At 34.6% G+C, this 16,284-nt stretch overlaps 1 protein-coding gene across 3 annotated transcripts in view; it reads left to right on the top strand.

Moving 5' to 3' along the window:
• The window catches only part of CTDP1 (CTD phosphatase subunit 1), a 155,612-nt gene that overhangs the window by 79,624 nt on the left and 59,704 nt on the right, over positions 1-16,284 (top strand). For 2 of the 3 annotated variants that reach the window (XM_056823542.1, XM_007487822.3), the window contains exon 11: positions 2,255-2,420. The exons of the other annotated variant lie outside the window; for it this stretch is intronic. In XM_056823542.1, coding sequence (XP_056679520.1) covers positions 2,255-2,420 — 166 coding nt within the window. The remainder of the gene's footprint in view (positions 1-2,254; positions 2,421-16,284) is intronic. 3 annotated transcript variants of the gene reach the window in all.

The raw sequence follows: 16,284 nt of genomic DNA, 5'->3' as shown, positions 1-16,284 counted from the left end.
AACAAGGATTAGTTCTTTTCTTCACAATGACAGAAATGCCTTCTTGGCATTTGCCTTCTCTGGACTGTTTATAAGTCCTGGATATGTTTTTAATTAATCCTCTTCATTTATATTTAGAGTATAAGATAGGGTGTTGCCTATCTTTTTTGTATATAGTGACTGAAAAATGATGTATTTTATAGCATAGCATTGGTTTGTGAGTTTAGCCCACTAGATGATGGCAGTTTTACATGAAAAACAATAAAAGGTAATTGGCCCCCTTCCACTTTAATGGTAATGGCAGAAGAGTGAAGAATCTTTTTTTCCCCCTATCAAGACTCACTGAATGGATGGGAGGACCCAAGAACTTATTTGGAACTAAAAAGCAATTTATTTTTAAAGAGATACATTGACTGTTCAGCTCATCTTTTGAAGTTTATTGGAACCATAAAATTAATAAATTAAAAGTACATTTCATAAACAGGGGGGAAACAGAAGAGAGGAGAAGAAATATAGAAAGAGAATGAAGCACAGTTAATGAGGAGAGAAATATCAGGAGAAGCAAGAAAGAGCTCTTAAAAGAACTTATGTTAGTTAACTTAAATGTTTTTTCATTGATCACTTATTGCTACTTCCACATTGAGAGTTTTTACTTCTTCAGCAGTTCATTACTATTGACTGTCCTTTTGTTTTTATTCAAATATTCAACCTGTTCTAGATGGGAAAATTATTTTCTTGTCAGGGAAACTGTGAACTGAGCAATATCCCTAAATTGTGTACTTTGCTCAGTCCAGGTTAAATAAGGCTGGAAGCCAACTTGTTATCCCAGGACTGGGGTGTATGTAAATAGAGTACATTATAAGCTAATTTGACTGCTAGTATAAACTCCTGTTGTTGAAACCAATATTCTATCAATTGTTTGAAAAGGAGTAATTACTTGATTTTTCTATGTTAACTTAATAATTTAGTTTGCTGTTTTCATTAAGAACTCCAGTTTTTAGAGTGATCTTTTTCTATTTTAAAATAAGTATTATTAGTCTTGGAAATGAGAATAAATATTACATAATATTTATCCACATTCATCAAGTGGTATTTTGATGGGCTAAAGCATCCTTTCTCAATAGAGTAGACAGAGAACAAATAGTCCATTAAGTTGAAAATAGAAATGTCCCCTCTGGAAATTATTGACTAACAAGTGTTGTAGCTAAAGGTTTGAGGTTTTCAATTTTTAAAGCAGATCATATAACATTTATTATTTATAAAACTACGTTGACTAATTGCTTCTTCTTTAAACTTAAATAAGCCATCATCACAAGTGATGATGGGGGGAAATCTGTGTAAGACAAGTCTTTCAATTTGGTTTTTGCCATTTTGTTGAACCATGAATTCTATAGGTCATTTCAGGAAGTGAGGGAAGTGTTGTCATGATTAAGAATCATGTGGAAGGATACAAGTGGAAGGAACTTTTGAAGTAATATATGCACAAATCTCTTATTTTCAGATTTTACTTATTTTATAGAGAAACTGAAGCCTGGAGAGATAGAATGATTTGCCCAATGTCTCACATGTATCAAGTGGCAGAGATAGATTTTTTTAAAAACTAACACTCTTACCTTCTGACTTATAATCAATATAAGTATTGATTCCAAGGCAGAAGAGCAGTAAAGGCCAGACAGTGACTTTAAGTGACTTGCTTAGGATCATACAACCAGGAAGTGTCTGAGGCCAGCTTTGAATAGAGGTCCTCCTGATTCCAGGCCTGGCACTGAAACACCTACCCTCTCTTAGAGGTAGAATTTGATCATAGGTTCTTTGTCTTGAAATCTAATATTTATAAGATTTGTTGTTGTTGTTGTTGTTGTTGTTTTGTTTTCAGGGTAGGCTTTTTTCTTTTTTTTGAAAATTTTATTTAATTAGTCAATTTAGAGCATTATTTCTTGGTTACAAGAATCATATTCTTTCCCTCCCCTCCCCTCCACCCCTCCCCATAACCGACGCACAATTCCACTGGGTTTTACATGTGACAAGGTAGGATTTTTTAGTGAGATTTTTTTTAAGTCCTTTTGAGAAAACAGAATTACAAATAAATAATGAAAGGCAGCAACCAAGTGAGAAAATGTTTTGAAACTTTATGGATTTTTTGCTATACTAAATGATTTCATTGTATTGGTATTTCTTTACTTGTGAACTTCCAAGAGTCAGGAATCTAATTCATTGCTAAAATGATACACTTCAGACTATTTTTCCTCATATGGGACCTGTGAAATTTTTTCAGAGTTGTTCAACCACATCAACAACAGATGTTTGAAGAAGAATTGCCAGCCAGTCAAGATGAAGAAGAGCAGCCTGGTCCATCCAGAAGAAAACGACAGCCAAGTATGTCTGAGACAATGCCGCTATACACACTTTGTAAAGAGGATTTAGAAAGTATGGATAAAGAGGTGAGCCATGACCAAATGCCAGGAATCTAAAGAAATGGTATAAGGAATATATAACAGTAGTGCTAACTGTTATTGACAATAATAACAATTTACAAAGCCACTTTTATTTCTGTATGTCCTCTCTTCCAGCTGAATTTTATTTCATTAGATTTTAGAAACTGCATAGCTAAAATGAAATTGAAATACTGTGTCATTAGTTTCATATGTTCCTGGCTTCATAAAATACTTTAAATTAAATTAGATCCATCAGCCTAAGATGGCATATATGTACTTTCTGATGCAGGTATTATTGCCTATTCTGTGCTATTTTTGCTGCACTATACATATACAAATACAAGTGGACCTAGGCTAAAACCCCATTAATATTAAAAATATCTATTTGTAGTATTGCAATGATGACCTTTCCTAATGAGTTTAAATATTCTTTCAGCTTTTGTTATTTACTTTTTATCCTGTTACAGGGAGAATTTAGCTTTTGATGCTTTTAAAGGCTACTTTATTAGGCAGTTAAATAATTTTAGATTAACTTTTAAAAAAATGTTTCATTGTGACTCTGATAGTGGAATCTATAGTCTATTTTTAAATATGGACTAAATATAGTAATTTTCTTCCTTGGAGGAAAAAAAATTAAACTTAATAGTTAAAACTTAAAATTTTTATCACAATTTAGTAAAGTTAAACTAGAAAGGTATCAGAAATGGCATTATCAACATAGCAGGTTTAATTTTTTTTTTTAGTCTGAATTCAGGAAAGCTTTTCAATGATTTTAGATTTTATGAATTGCAGTAATGCTTGAAATATAATACATATTTTTAGAAGACATTTATTTTCCAATAGAAGAATTTCATTTGTTTAGGGATTTGTGGATATCTTGCTGCAATTCTTCAGTTGCCAACTTGGGAATCTCTCATGTGAAAGGTTCTTCTAGCTCTATCATTCTGTGATTCTGTGGCAACCATATATACATTATAATGACTATTTAAGATTTTCAGGCAATTATTCTGATTAAGATGAAAGTTGACATCATTTTCTTAATTTCTTGAATTTTTTTCAGAAACTCTTTGATTTAGCCAGCTAAATTAATTTAGTTCTTTGTGCTGTGCAAAAAAAGAAAAATCATATAAGATATCAAGTGAGAATACTAGACCATGCTAATGGAAAGAATGACATTTTTGTTTATTTGTAACCCTACCAATAACTGTATATTGTCACTTTATACTCAAGTCTACAAAATAATGCTAGTATCAAACTTATGTTTGGAATTGCCATTTTTACTGTAATTATTAAGTATCTGTATGTTTGAGGATAGAATTTAAAAATACAGTAGAGATTTGGAAAAAAACCAACAATAATCCTTCTCTCTAGTATACAATATGTTGAAAGCACCATCTTCAAATAAACATAAAGTAAATACAGAGTTGTTAGGGGGAAAGGGCATTAGTAGTTAGCAGCAAGAAGAGCTTTATGTAGGGGGTACTAAGTGGCTTAGTGGGTAGAATGCCAAGCCTAGAGAAAGGAGGTCCTAGGTTCAAATATGGCCTCAGAGACTTCCTAACTGTTGTGACCCTTTGGCAAGTTACTTAACCCCAATTGCTCTTAGATTCTAAGAATAGTAAGGATATTTTTAAAAGAGTGTTATGAGGAGGTAATACTCAAGGATTCTGGGAGATGGAAGAGAGAGAAGAAGTCATGGCCATGCAAAGGCATGAATAGAATGGAGTCCAATTTAGCTAAATCATAAGATACTAGCAGGAGAATTATGTATAATGAGGTTGAAAAGATTAGTTAAGGCCAGGTTTTTAAGGGTTTTAAAAACCAAATGGAGGAGCTTTTATTTTTCTCTTAAGAGGACATAGGGAGCTAGTCAAGTTTATTGAATAGAACATAAAATATACTCCGACATTTCACTTAGATATCTAGGAAAGGCTTTTGTGATCATCAAAGAAAATACTAGGAAGTTAAGAAAAATATGTCTTTGAATAATTTTCTTTAATTACTTTTTGTGCTTTGTAACATCATGGAAAGAAGATGTGCACGATTGCAATTTAGACAAGCCAGGTAGCAGTTGGCTTAAAAAAATCACTACATTGTTTCAAACCAAAGCAAGAGAGAAATATTTGGCAAACGCAGAAGTATATCTCTGGGGCAAATGGACTTTTGAATATGAACAATTTCCATAAGTACTTATATAGTCATGATAGGTTCACAATTAGATAGTCACTGGTCTACTTATACTTAGAAAGGGACCATTTTGTTGTATTTCAGGGAATAGATCACTGAGATTTTCTAATATGCTAGTCTTTTAGTTGGCTTATTCTTGTTTCTGGAAGGAAGTGCCTTCTGACATTGTTTATCAACATAGTTCATAATTTATATGTATTTATCATATAGAAAATAATACTGGTAAAGTTACTTTTATTATTATTTGCTTTGTTACTGTTCCTACTCATAATCAACAAGTGTTTATTCAGAACATACTATGTTTTGGGAAATACAGTGTAAAAATGCAACATATAAATACAAAAATGAAACAATCCCTGCTCTCTAGTTTACCTTTAGTTTGTCCTTTAGTTTAGATAGTGCTGACTGGTCAGCATACAGTGAGCTGAGTTGATAAAGAGCCTTTCTGATCTGATGGTAGGTCCTAGGGATCAGTTTGGTTTTAGAACACACTTGGCATCCACAAGAGGCAACTGTTACCAGAAGGCAGGGAGCTTGCCTAGTAAAGTTTAATTTTAACTATCTCAAGGACAACTTTGAAGAAACTCCTGATACTTTAGAGAATAAACATCAAAGCTTATTTTGTAAGACTTCTTAGAAAAGTTACAAAGAAAACCCAGTGGAATTGCTCATTGGCTTGTTAAATTTTATTATGGTTGGTCTGAATTTTTAATAGGTGGTCACCAGGGATTTAATTTCTATATCCCAAAATGAATTACTAAAGTAAAATGTAATTTATGATAGTTTATTTTACAGTAGAGGGAAGATATTAGGGAAGAGAGACAGACAGACTCAGGCTTCCTCTGAGCCAGGTAGAACTTCTAAGCCCCAGCCAGGGGAAAGGAGTCTCAAGACGATGGACCTTTCTCGGAGGTTCACACCTCTAGAAAGGCAAGGAAACTAAGTCAGCCTTTCACTTACCATGGTGACCGTCCAGTTCCACAGCCAAGTGTCTTCACTCCAAGTCCATTTGCCTGTCTTCCAGTCTCTCCTCAGGTGTCTGTCTTTACTCCAACTCTGAGTGTCTCTTCCAGTCTCTCCTCTTCATGCCTCTTCTTCACTCCAAGCACGAGTGACTGAATCTTTATCTATCGATCCATCCAACTTTGTGTACCTCTGTTTCCTCTATTTAAAACCTTTTTCTCTTTTGTCACCTCCCCTAAATTTTACATCTACCAATCACAGCAGATGCTCCTATCTAGGACTGCCCACTCTTTCACATGTGGGTCACAGACCTCCCACTCAATGTATGAAATCAGTGTTCACACCTTTTTGTGGTTAGTTTGCACCTTTTTGTAGTTAGTTCACACCTTCTTGTGGTTAAAATGGGTGTATCTACTTTAAATACTGAGTTAACACTTTTAGGGATTAAAAATCTAAAAATAGACCAGGGATTACAATTTTATCTTCACTATCAAGGAAGAGCTAAGTACCTTCATTGTTACAATCAAGAGATAACCAAATCCAAGATTCAGAATCCCCCTGATGATCATTGGGAGACTTGTCTCCCCATAGTTAGAGATAAGAGGGAAATAGAAAAGAGAGAAAGCCAAACCAATGTTTTGCTAGGCGCATTGAAAAAAAGCCAAATTAGGGGTCACTCCCCTTTTGGCATAAAAGTGTACATTTACAATAAATGTTCAATCCCCATGCGTTCAATCAGTTGCACCCAAAAGTTCATTCTGGATCTTCTTCTTTTTTTTTTTTTTTAAATAAAACCCTTACCTTCTGTCTTGGTGTCAATACTGTGTATTGGCTCCGAGGCAGAAGAGTGAGTGGTAAGGGCTAGGCAATGAGGGTCAAGTGACTTGCCCAGGATCACACAGCTGGGAAGTGTCTGGGGCCATATTTGAATCTAGGACCTCCCATCTCTAGGCCTGACTCTCAATCCACCGAGCCACCCAGTTGCCCCCATGGTAAGGGATAGGCAGTGGGGGTCAAGTGACTTGCCTAGGAGTCACACAACTGGGAAGTGTCTGAGGCCAGATTTGAACCTAGGACCTTCTGTCTCTAGACCTGGCTCTCAATCCACTGAGCTACCCAGCTGCCCCTGGATCTTCTTGATGCAGTGTAGGTTCTGCAAGCATTTTTCTTCAATGAGTTCATTTTCTGGATTCAAGGAGTTAGCAAACTTCTTTTCCTGAAATTCTTCTCAAACAAAATTTTAAATCTTGGATTTTTAAAATAAAAATACAATGCAATGCCCCCTGAAGAGGGTGTTATCAACACTCAGATCAGCTTAAAGTGGTTGAGTTATGGGTGTACGTGTCAATTATCAAAAGAAAAATCCAAAAACATAAAACAAAAATAGAGGAAATAATTAAGCCTTTTTAGAAAAATAAAAAATCAAAAATCCAAATTAAAATATAAAAAATTCTGTATATCAAATTTCTGAATTAAAAAAATAATAAATTCATAACAGGCCTCTGTTATTAGGGTCCAATTGAAGTAAATTTCTGTCCCACAATTCTGTAGGAAAAAAATGCAGTAATATTGTCTACAATACTATAGGAATTTGCCATATCTTAAGAGAGAAAAAAAAGACTAGATTTCTATTTAAAAAGGGAAGTGTCATTCCCTGGTCTGATATTTCATCATTTCTCAGGTATAGGGCAGCCAGATTAGCCAATTGTTATGTACTTTCATAGAAAGTATTTTAAAAGGAGTGTGGTTCAAGGAGTCCTCTGTCAAGCACCAGAACCTCGAGTCTCACACTAGGTTCAAGTCCTTTCATATTGGCATAGAAGTTCATCAATCCCACATGGATTGGTTTCTTTTTGACCTGTGTGCTCTTTTGGCACTTTTCAGGTTAAATCTGTGCTTCTGTGGCACTATGTAGATAAAGTCTGTGCTCCTTTTTTTCCCCATTTCCTAGAATCAGACACAATCATTAATAATAGTCCCATAACATTTATCAATAAATGGCAGGTTTCCATAGTCTAAAGCTTTGGGGGTATGCATTCATATGCTAAGCAAATGGATATCTTAGCTTATTGCAAAAATCATAAATAGTTAAAAGAAAATCTTTTCAATACAATTACATGTGTTTTAAATGCAAAAAATGAGAGAAAAAAAGGAAAACAATTTTTAAATACTGTATGGCACAAAGTGCAATAAAATAGTACAGATCCATCAATAAGGAAGTCTTATCATAATCAATAGTTAAATACAATCAATATAGTCAATTATTCATTATCAACAGAAGGTATAATCAGTCACAGAGATTCTGTATTCAAAAAATCCATTTCTTTTTCTTTGCTACTATTTTGGAGGGGAGACAAAACTGAAAAGGGTTAATATCAACAAAATCAATAGAGTTTGAGAGGCACCACCTTCTGCCCCACATGAAGGGTTTTTTGGACGATTTTTTATATACTGTTTGGTATTTTGTTGTGTATGTTCTTTTGTCTCCGTTTGAGCACTGCCATTTTTCAAATTTCTCTTTCTATAATTTTGATTTCTAAAATCTTGATTCCTATAGTCATTATAGTTATTTCTATCAGTTCTAAAGTTTTTATTTCTATGATCATTATTATAGTTATTTCTAAAGTTATTATTTCTTTTTTCCCCGTAGCCAGTTCTTACAGACCATCATTACATGGCCTCTTTTTCCACAGTAACGGCATGCTATTGATTTGTTTGTGGATTCCTGCAAAGGGACTATGGTCTCTCCCTGGTTTTTCAGTTTTCTTTTTAACATTTCAATTTCTTTCTGTAAGTCTTCCACTGATTTACTGTTTTCTCGTGTCTTTTTGTATGGCCCTTATAAACGTAGACTGCTACTCTCCTTAATTCTTCGAGGTCCATAGAGTCCCATTTCGGGCATCTAGTTTTAAAGTAGTATTTTTTACCACTGAACAACAATTCTTAACAAATTGTCTACATATTTTTCTAATGTCTCTTTCTCTGGATAGGTCAAAATTCATATATATGTTCCCCACATCAATAAATCTATTGTTAACATTCATTCGTTATTCATGAAAACTTGCCTGAAACATCTAAGAAAGCATCCTCATGCATACCACATCATTTCTCTGAGCCCAATAAAACTTTTTTAATTAAGGATTTTTAAAAAATTAATGTCCCTACTATCTATCTATCTATCTATCTATCTATCTATCTATCTATCTATCTATCTATCAATCTTTGCCTGTGAAAGAAGGTGAATGCTTCAGTTCTTAAAGAAGGTAAACACTTAATCCAGAGGGAATTGAATATACTTCACTGGCCATTACACAGATAATTGAGATCATTAAAATTAGCATTATTAAAAATAAGAATATTATATGTATCAGAGGACTCTAACATTTGCCATTTAATAATGTATAATTTACAGCTATATGAGATTATATTATGTACAGGGGTGACTGAAAATTTAGAAGATGTTACACATGATATCAATCAACAATGTGCTTAGCATTGAGGATACAAAGGCAGAAATAAAACACTTGTTGCCCTCAAGGAGCCTACATTCTGTGTGGGGGGGGGGGGTATGTAAAGTTATGTAACAATTAGATTTAAAGTAATTCTAGAGGCAGGGCTGATAGAATCAAGAAAGGTTTTAAGGAGAATGTGACACAAGCTGAGATTCATTCCACACATGAGAAGTGTCCAGTGCAAAGACAATGAGATTGGAAATAAATTACTGTGTATGAAGAAAAGTAAAAATGCCAATCTGAACCATAGCTAGCACAAAAGTGAAGAAATGTGTCAAAAGGCTAGAAAAATAGGTTTGAGTTTTAGGCTTTTTTGAAAATTGTCATCATTGAGAATGTTTTAAGTTTTATGTGGAGGATCCAGATTGCTATGAACCTAGCATCCTATATAGTCTTATTGGCAGACATAAAGTGGTTACTTGACCCTTGCCATTAAATCAACAAAAATACAGAATTTCTCATTTAAATCAGAATGCTTTGTTTGGTTATTTTTGCTTCATTGGGGAGTCTAGTCTTTCCTCATTTTTCTGAAACTAGTTTCATCAAAATCATTTAAATGTTATTAGTTTGAATCCATTAGTAGTCAGTTCAATTTAACAATATTTTAAAAGTGTCAATCAGTTAATCAATAAACATTTGTTAAAAGCTTACTCTATTCTAGGCACTGTACTAAATTTGGGGAATACAAAAAGACAAAAAAACCAGTTTCTGCCCTCAAGAAGCTTACAATCTAATGAAGACAACATGTAAACATATCTGTTGTATGGATAGGTACACATCCATGCATATATACACACAGGAAAAATAGTAATAATTAACAGAGGGAAGGTCCTAGAATTTTTTAAATTTTAATTTAATTTTATTTTTATGTGAAAAAAATTTATTTAATTAATTGATTTTAAATATTTTTTCATGGTTACATGATTTGTATTCTTTCCCTCCGCTCTTCCCACCCTCCTCCAGTAGCCAATGCTCAATTCCACTGGGTTTTACATGTGTCATTGATCAAGACCTATTTCTATATTATTAATATTTGCACTAGAGTGATCATTTAGAGTCTACATCCCCAATCATATCGCCATCAACCCATGTGATCAAGAAGTTGTTTTTCTTCCGTTCTTTCTCTGGATGTGGAAAGTATTCTTTCTCATAAGTCCTTCAGAATTGTCCTGGATCGTTGCTGCTAGTAGAGAAGTCCGTTACATTCAATTGTGCCTCAGTGTATCAGTCTCTTTGTATAAGGTTCTCCTGGTTCTGCTCCTTTCACTCTGCATCAATTCCTGGTTGTTGTTCCATTTCACATGGAATTCCTCCAGTTCTTTATTTCTTTTAGCACAATAGTATTTTATCACCAACATATACCCCAATTTGTTCAGCCATTCCCCAGTCGAAGGGCATCCCCTCATTTTCCCATTTTTTGCCACCTCAAAGAGCACAGCTATAAATATTTTTGTACAAATCTTTTTCCTTTTTGTCTCTTTGGGGTACACATCCAGCAGTGGTATGGCTGGATCAAAGGGCAGACATTTATTTAAAGACCTTTGTGCATAGTTCCATATTTCCCTCTAGAATGGTTGGACCAATTCACAACTCTATCAGCATTGTATTAGTGTCTCAATTTTGCTACATCTTCTCCAACATTTATCACTTTCCTTTTCTGTCATATTGGCCAATCTGCTATGTGTGAGGTGCTACCTCAGAGTTGTACTGGGTGAACATTTTTACAACAAAACTCTGACAAAGGTTTAATTTCCCAAATATATAAAGAACTAAGACAAATCTGCAAAAAAAAACAAGCTATTCCCCAATCAACAAATGGTCAAGGGACATGAATAGGCAGTTTTCACAGAATAAAGTCAAAACTATCAATTAGTACATGAAAACGTATTCTAAATCCCTCCTGATTAAAGAAATGCAAATTAGAGCATGGTATTTTTGAAGCATTTCATTCTAGCCGAACTTTTCCATATTTAGTTCACACTACTCTCCTTCACATAATTTATGTCCCAGGCACTCTGTTACCCAAAATTAGCACTTCATTCCTGCCTCTTTACCTTTCCAGAGGCCATCTTATATTCTTGAAACGCATTTCTTGCTTAGTTCTGCCCCTTAAAATCCATAGCCCAGGACAAACCCTGGAAAGAGAGTCCAGGCACATCTACAGTTAGGGGGTAAGAATGATGAGCCAGCCGACTGAGAAGGAACAGTTAGGTGGGTAGGAGAACCAGAACAGAGTATTGTTCTAAGAAGGCAGAGATGACAGAATGAATCAGCAGTATCTTATATTGCTGAGAGATCAAGACTCATGAGCACTGAGGGGAAAAAAGTATTGAATTTGGCAAGTAAGCAGTGAAATGAATGAAAGAAAAAAGCATTAAGTGCTTACTATGTTGCAAGTGCCATGAAGACAGGTTGCTGAGTGATAGTGATAACTCAAGATTGTGGAAATGACTATCATGCAAGAACTATAAAATCCCATGTAACAAGAGGCATGAAATAAAATATAACCCATGCTATATGTTATGTTCTGATGCATGTCATCTGTGAGAAGCCAGATTTCTGAGGACCAAAAGGTAGAGGGAAGAGGACAGGAAGAAGGGAAGATTGTTAGTTATGGACTGGAAATTCCAGAGAGTGTAGTGGATAAGATGACCAAAATTGACATGGGACATCAAGGGTGAGGGTTTGGGAGGATGGTAATGGGAGGTATGAGGGGAGGGTATGTTAAAGAAAAATTGGTAATATTCTTCTACTTACTAATGAGATGCAGAAGTCAAGGCAGTAGGCATACCCTACAGCTTGGAAGAGAAAATGACCAGAGATCATCAGATTTCAGTTATTTGTACTGGATTGGCATAATAGTTTTGAAGAAGTTTTAACCAACAGATTAGTAAACCATTCACTTTCTTTCCCTAGTAGTAGCTTGCTCTAAAACCCATTATTTTTTCTTTAATTTCTATACTCGGCATCTTTGCCTTCATTAGTGCAAAATGCACAGTGGGATTGTTTCTTTTTATTTTCTAAGCATCTTTCAAAACATACACAGAGTGCTAATGGCTATGGATTACATAAGATATGTAGCAGTAGAGCCCCCACTGTTATGAAAAAATTTTTGTCCCAGAATAAGAACAAATTTGACATTTGCTGTTCAATTTAAAACTCATGATCTATGTTGTGTGACTGCTTGTACTTATACCTAAAATCAATTTATGTTCAGTGCTATTATCTGATAGGACTGTTGCCTTGTGTTAGGTGTTTAAGGTAATGCTTTTAATTTTAAGTAAGATTTAGTTGGCATTAAGGGTTCATAACATATTATATTTATCCATATATATTTATAGACCTATATATGTGGTGATAAATCCAAGAAAAATATAGTTTTACTTTTCCCACTTAATTATTAGTAATTAATAGTTTCTCTTTACATCACTCTCTCCTTAGTTTCTGAAACTTTTTGTTGGATATTTCTTAGGTGTTTGGGGTATATGAAATGGAAAAGATAAAATTAGTTTTACTGTTAATTTGATGATAGATGAATAGAAGAATAGCTACAACTCAACTCACTACTCTCTGCCTTATAAGTGAACAAAACATTTGTGTTATTAGATAAATACACCAGTTTATCTATATTTGGGTTTGAATTATGGAGTCATGAAAAGGAATATATGAGAAAAAGATGAGTGATGTTCATTTAAGGATATATAGGAGTGGGTGGAAGTCCATAGCTCTTCAGTCTACTACTACTAGTTCTCAGTTCCTTCTGATTTTTATTGGGGCAAGGGGTCATGACAGCAAATAGAATATTTGTCTTAAAGCTGAAATAGACTATTCTATTTTCTATTCTATTCTCCCATGAGGAACTATTCTATACTCCCTTGAGGAAAGGTGTCCATGAGGATGTCATCAGCTAGTCAAGATCACTTATTTTAATGGTAATTGAATGTCAGTCTCCAAGGGACCCTTGAGTTGCATGCCTCTTAACTCATTCTCCATATAGGCCTGTTTCTAGTACATGTAGTGATCCTTAGACCAATGACATGGTTTGCCTAGGGATCAGATGGGAATATAATCCCACCACTACCTCAAAAAAAAAATAGCCTTTTAAGAATTGAAACAGTATATTCATAATAATCCATCATGTTAAACATGAATTATCTGGAAATGGGTACTTATAAAATCTGCTTCCAGATTTATATTTAAATCCCAAGTATTGTCTTTATTTCCTCTTAGGCTAAATTGTATAGGTTATCGTTGGTTTTTAGTTAAGGGTAGGACAACTGGTATCACAGAATTTCAATGTCGGAGTTTTATTTTAGTCTGTATGGGTATGTCTCTGTATCTGTGTATCAGTCTCCTCTGATAGAATGTGACCTTCTGAGAGAGAAAGAAATGTTAAATTTTTTTTTCTATTTGTAGACCTAGCAAAACTCCTGACACATAGTAGGTGCTTAACAGATAGACGTCAGAGAGCTAACTAGTTCAAACCTGAAAAGAATCCCAACTATTATGCATATATTAGAACTATGAATGTGATAATAGACTTTCCTATATAATCCTAAAAAAAAAAATTATTTTCCAGAATGGTTGGATTGTTTAAGAAAAAACTGTTTGGAGCAGTGAATAAAATTTTTGGACCTGGAATTAGGAAGACCCATTTCTAACTCCAGACTCAGGTGATTACTAATTACGTGATCCTGGACACTGCCTCAGTTTCTTCATCTATAAAATAAACCTAACTCTTTGGGTTATTTCCAGAATTAAAAGTATTGTAAGCCCTGATCTAACCCAGTACCCTCTTAGTTCAGGTTTGATTTTGAGATAACATGTACCCACAAGTCATAGAACAAAGGTTTACCTTGTTTGAACACATCAAGGATATACAGAAAGAAAAGAATGGTATTTAGTTCTCTGGTGTGCCTAATCCTCATTTCCATTAGGAAATGTTTCTGGTCAGTATGTGATCAGACTATGGTAACTCATAATTTTAGACTCCTATTTACTCTTAGAAGCATCATCTACAAGACCTGGGAGATTTCGTGTCCCCAGGCCAGGAATCTGCATCAAGGAACCTGGAGTTAATCAAGTTGCATGGGAGAAGGAACTCGGGCAACTCAGGGATGCTCAGTCAAGAAAATGCTGCTCCTATCATAGACCACTTCTTTGTGGCAAGGTCCTTAATACTGTGGGAAAAGAAAAAAATGTGGGCAAAAACCTAAAAATCTTAAATCTGTTTCTTCCCCATTCAAAAAGACTAAGTCTCACAGTTTAATTCATATAATAAGGGTTGTAACATCTTTCCATTCACTGTGATCAGAGAAGTCACAAGAAGAAAAGAGGACTTGGGACAGAACCCTCAAAATTAGGGAGAGTTATATGGATGTGTTATATGTATATCAATGAAGAGAGAAGGGTGATCAAACACATAAAAGAGGAACCAGAAGAAAGTATTATTTTGAAAACCCACAGAACAGAAAGTTTGCAGAAGAATGTAATCACTAGTGTCAAATGCAGCAGATAGATCTAGAATGATAAAGACTCAGAAAAGATCATTAGATTGGCAATTTTCAATATCATTGTTGGGGGAGCTAGGTAGAACAATGGACTTGTGACCCTGGGGAAGTGACTTAATCCCAATTGCACAGCCCTTACTGCCCATCTGCCTTAGAATTGATTTGTTTTGTTTTTTAACTTTGGAGAGAGAAATTTTGGATAATTGATGAGGTCAGAAGCTAGATTGCAAAGAGTTGAACAGATCGCTCTTTTTTTTTTAGGAGTCTTAGAAAGGGAAGAGCAATGTAGGACAATTACTTGAAGGGAGAGTGGGATTGGACAGTTACTTGAAGGGAAAGAATGAGATCTAGTAAAAAGTTGGGTTTTTTATTTTGTTTTTAAGAATAAAGGAGCGCATCAGCTACAGGAGGGATTTGGAGGGGGGAAGGGAAGGAAAGAAAATGAATCTTATAACCATGTAAAAATATTCTAAATTAACTAATTAAAATTTTCTCAAGATAAAAAATAAAAAGAATAAAGGAGACTTGTGTATTCTTAACAATGAAAAATAATTTGTAGATAGGGAGAAGAGGTGAGGGGGAAAGGCTTCTATTAGAAAAGGCAGGAGGTCCTTTGGAGTCTAGGGCACATGCATCTATAGGGGTTAAATTTGGCAAGGAAAGGGCCACCTCCTTGTCAGAGTCTGGGGAAAAGGGGGAAAATGTAGTAAATGAGGTGAGGAGGTGAGAACAATGAGAGTTTGTATTTAAGTGCCATGGTTCTTAGTAAAGTAAGATTTAAGATCCTTGACTAAGAAAATGGAGGAAAAGATAGGAAGCTTGAAGTAACACATTTGGATTAGCTTCTTTGGGAAGTGAGATAGAGCTTTGGGTTTGAATAAAAGGGACTACATTCCATCTATGAGGGCCCAATTCAGATTGGAATATATGACTTTAAGAGGTAGACAGATTCTTAAAAAGTAAAGATTTGGGATTTAAGCAAAACTCTTGGCATAAGTATATAAATAAAATACAGGTAAGTCAGTCAATAGATAACTGCATTCAATAGTGTGTGTGTGTGTGTGTGTGTGTGTGTGTGTGAGTTCATGGACATTGTCCAAAGAACACATTTATAGTTAATTTGGGGTTTTTTGGGGTGTTTTAATGGTTATCATTTATGTATTTATTTTAATAAAATCTATTAGAAATTTCCCAGACCCTTCTCCCCATCCCTGCATCACAGAAGGTATCCAGGAGACAGACATGTTCATACAAATTGTCTTTCATGTTTCCATCTTTTAGTTCACTCTCTAGAAATAACATTTATAATTTATTCTCCAAGAACACTGTTCGTAGCTGTGTATAATGTTCTCTTATTTCTACTCATTTCACTGTTCGTTATCCTAGGTCCATAATGGTGTTAAAAAACATCCAGTTCAGCTCAGGATACAATGTTGAGTTACGGGGTTGTATGAATCAATTATCAAAAGAAGATAAAAACAACAAAAAAATGTAAGGAAAGGGAAAAAAATGGAAAGAAAGAAAAAAATTCAAAATAGGCCCTTATTTGGGTTTAATAAATTTCTAACAGGCCCTTTTATAGGTCCAGTTTAAAATAGTTTTTATCCCACAAGTCTGTAGGACAGAATGCAGTAGTATTTCACTTACCCATTTGCAGCCAAGACTACAGGAAGTTGCCATACTATAAGAAGAAAAGGA

This window comes from Monodelphis domestica, chromosome 3, assembly GCF_027887165.1.
Source record: "Monodelphis domestica isolate mMonDom1 chromosome 3, mMonDom1.pri, whole genome shotgun sequence".
In the NCBI taxonomy this organism is placed as follows: domain Eukaryota; kingdom Metazoa; phylum Chordata; class Mammalia; order Didelphimorphia; family Didelphidae; genus Monodelphis; species Monodelphis domestica.
The sequence above is the reverse complement of the archived record's forward strand: the minus strand, read 5'-3'. Positions and strand labels throughout refer to the sequence as shown.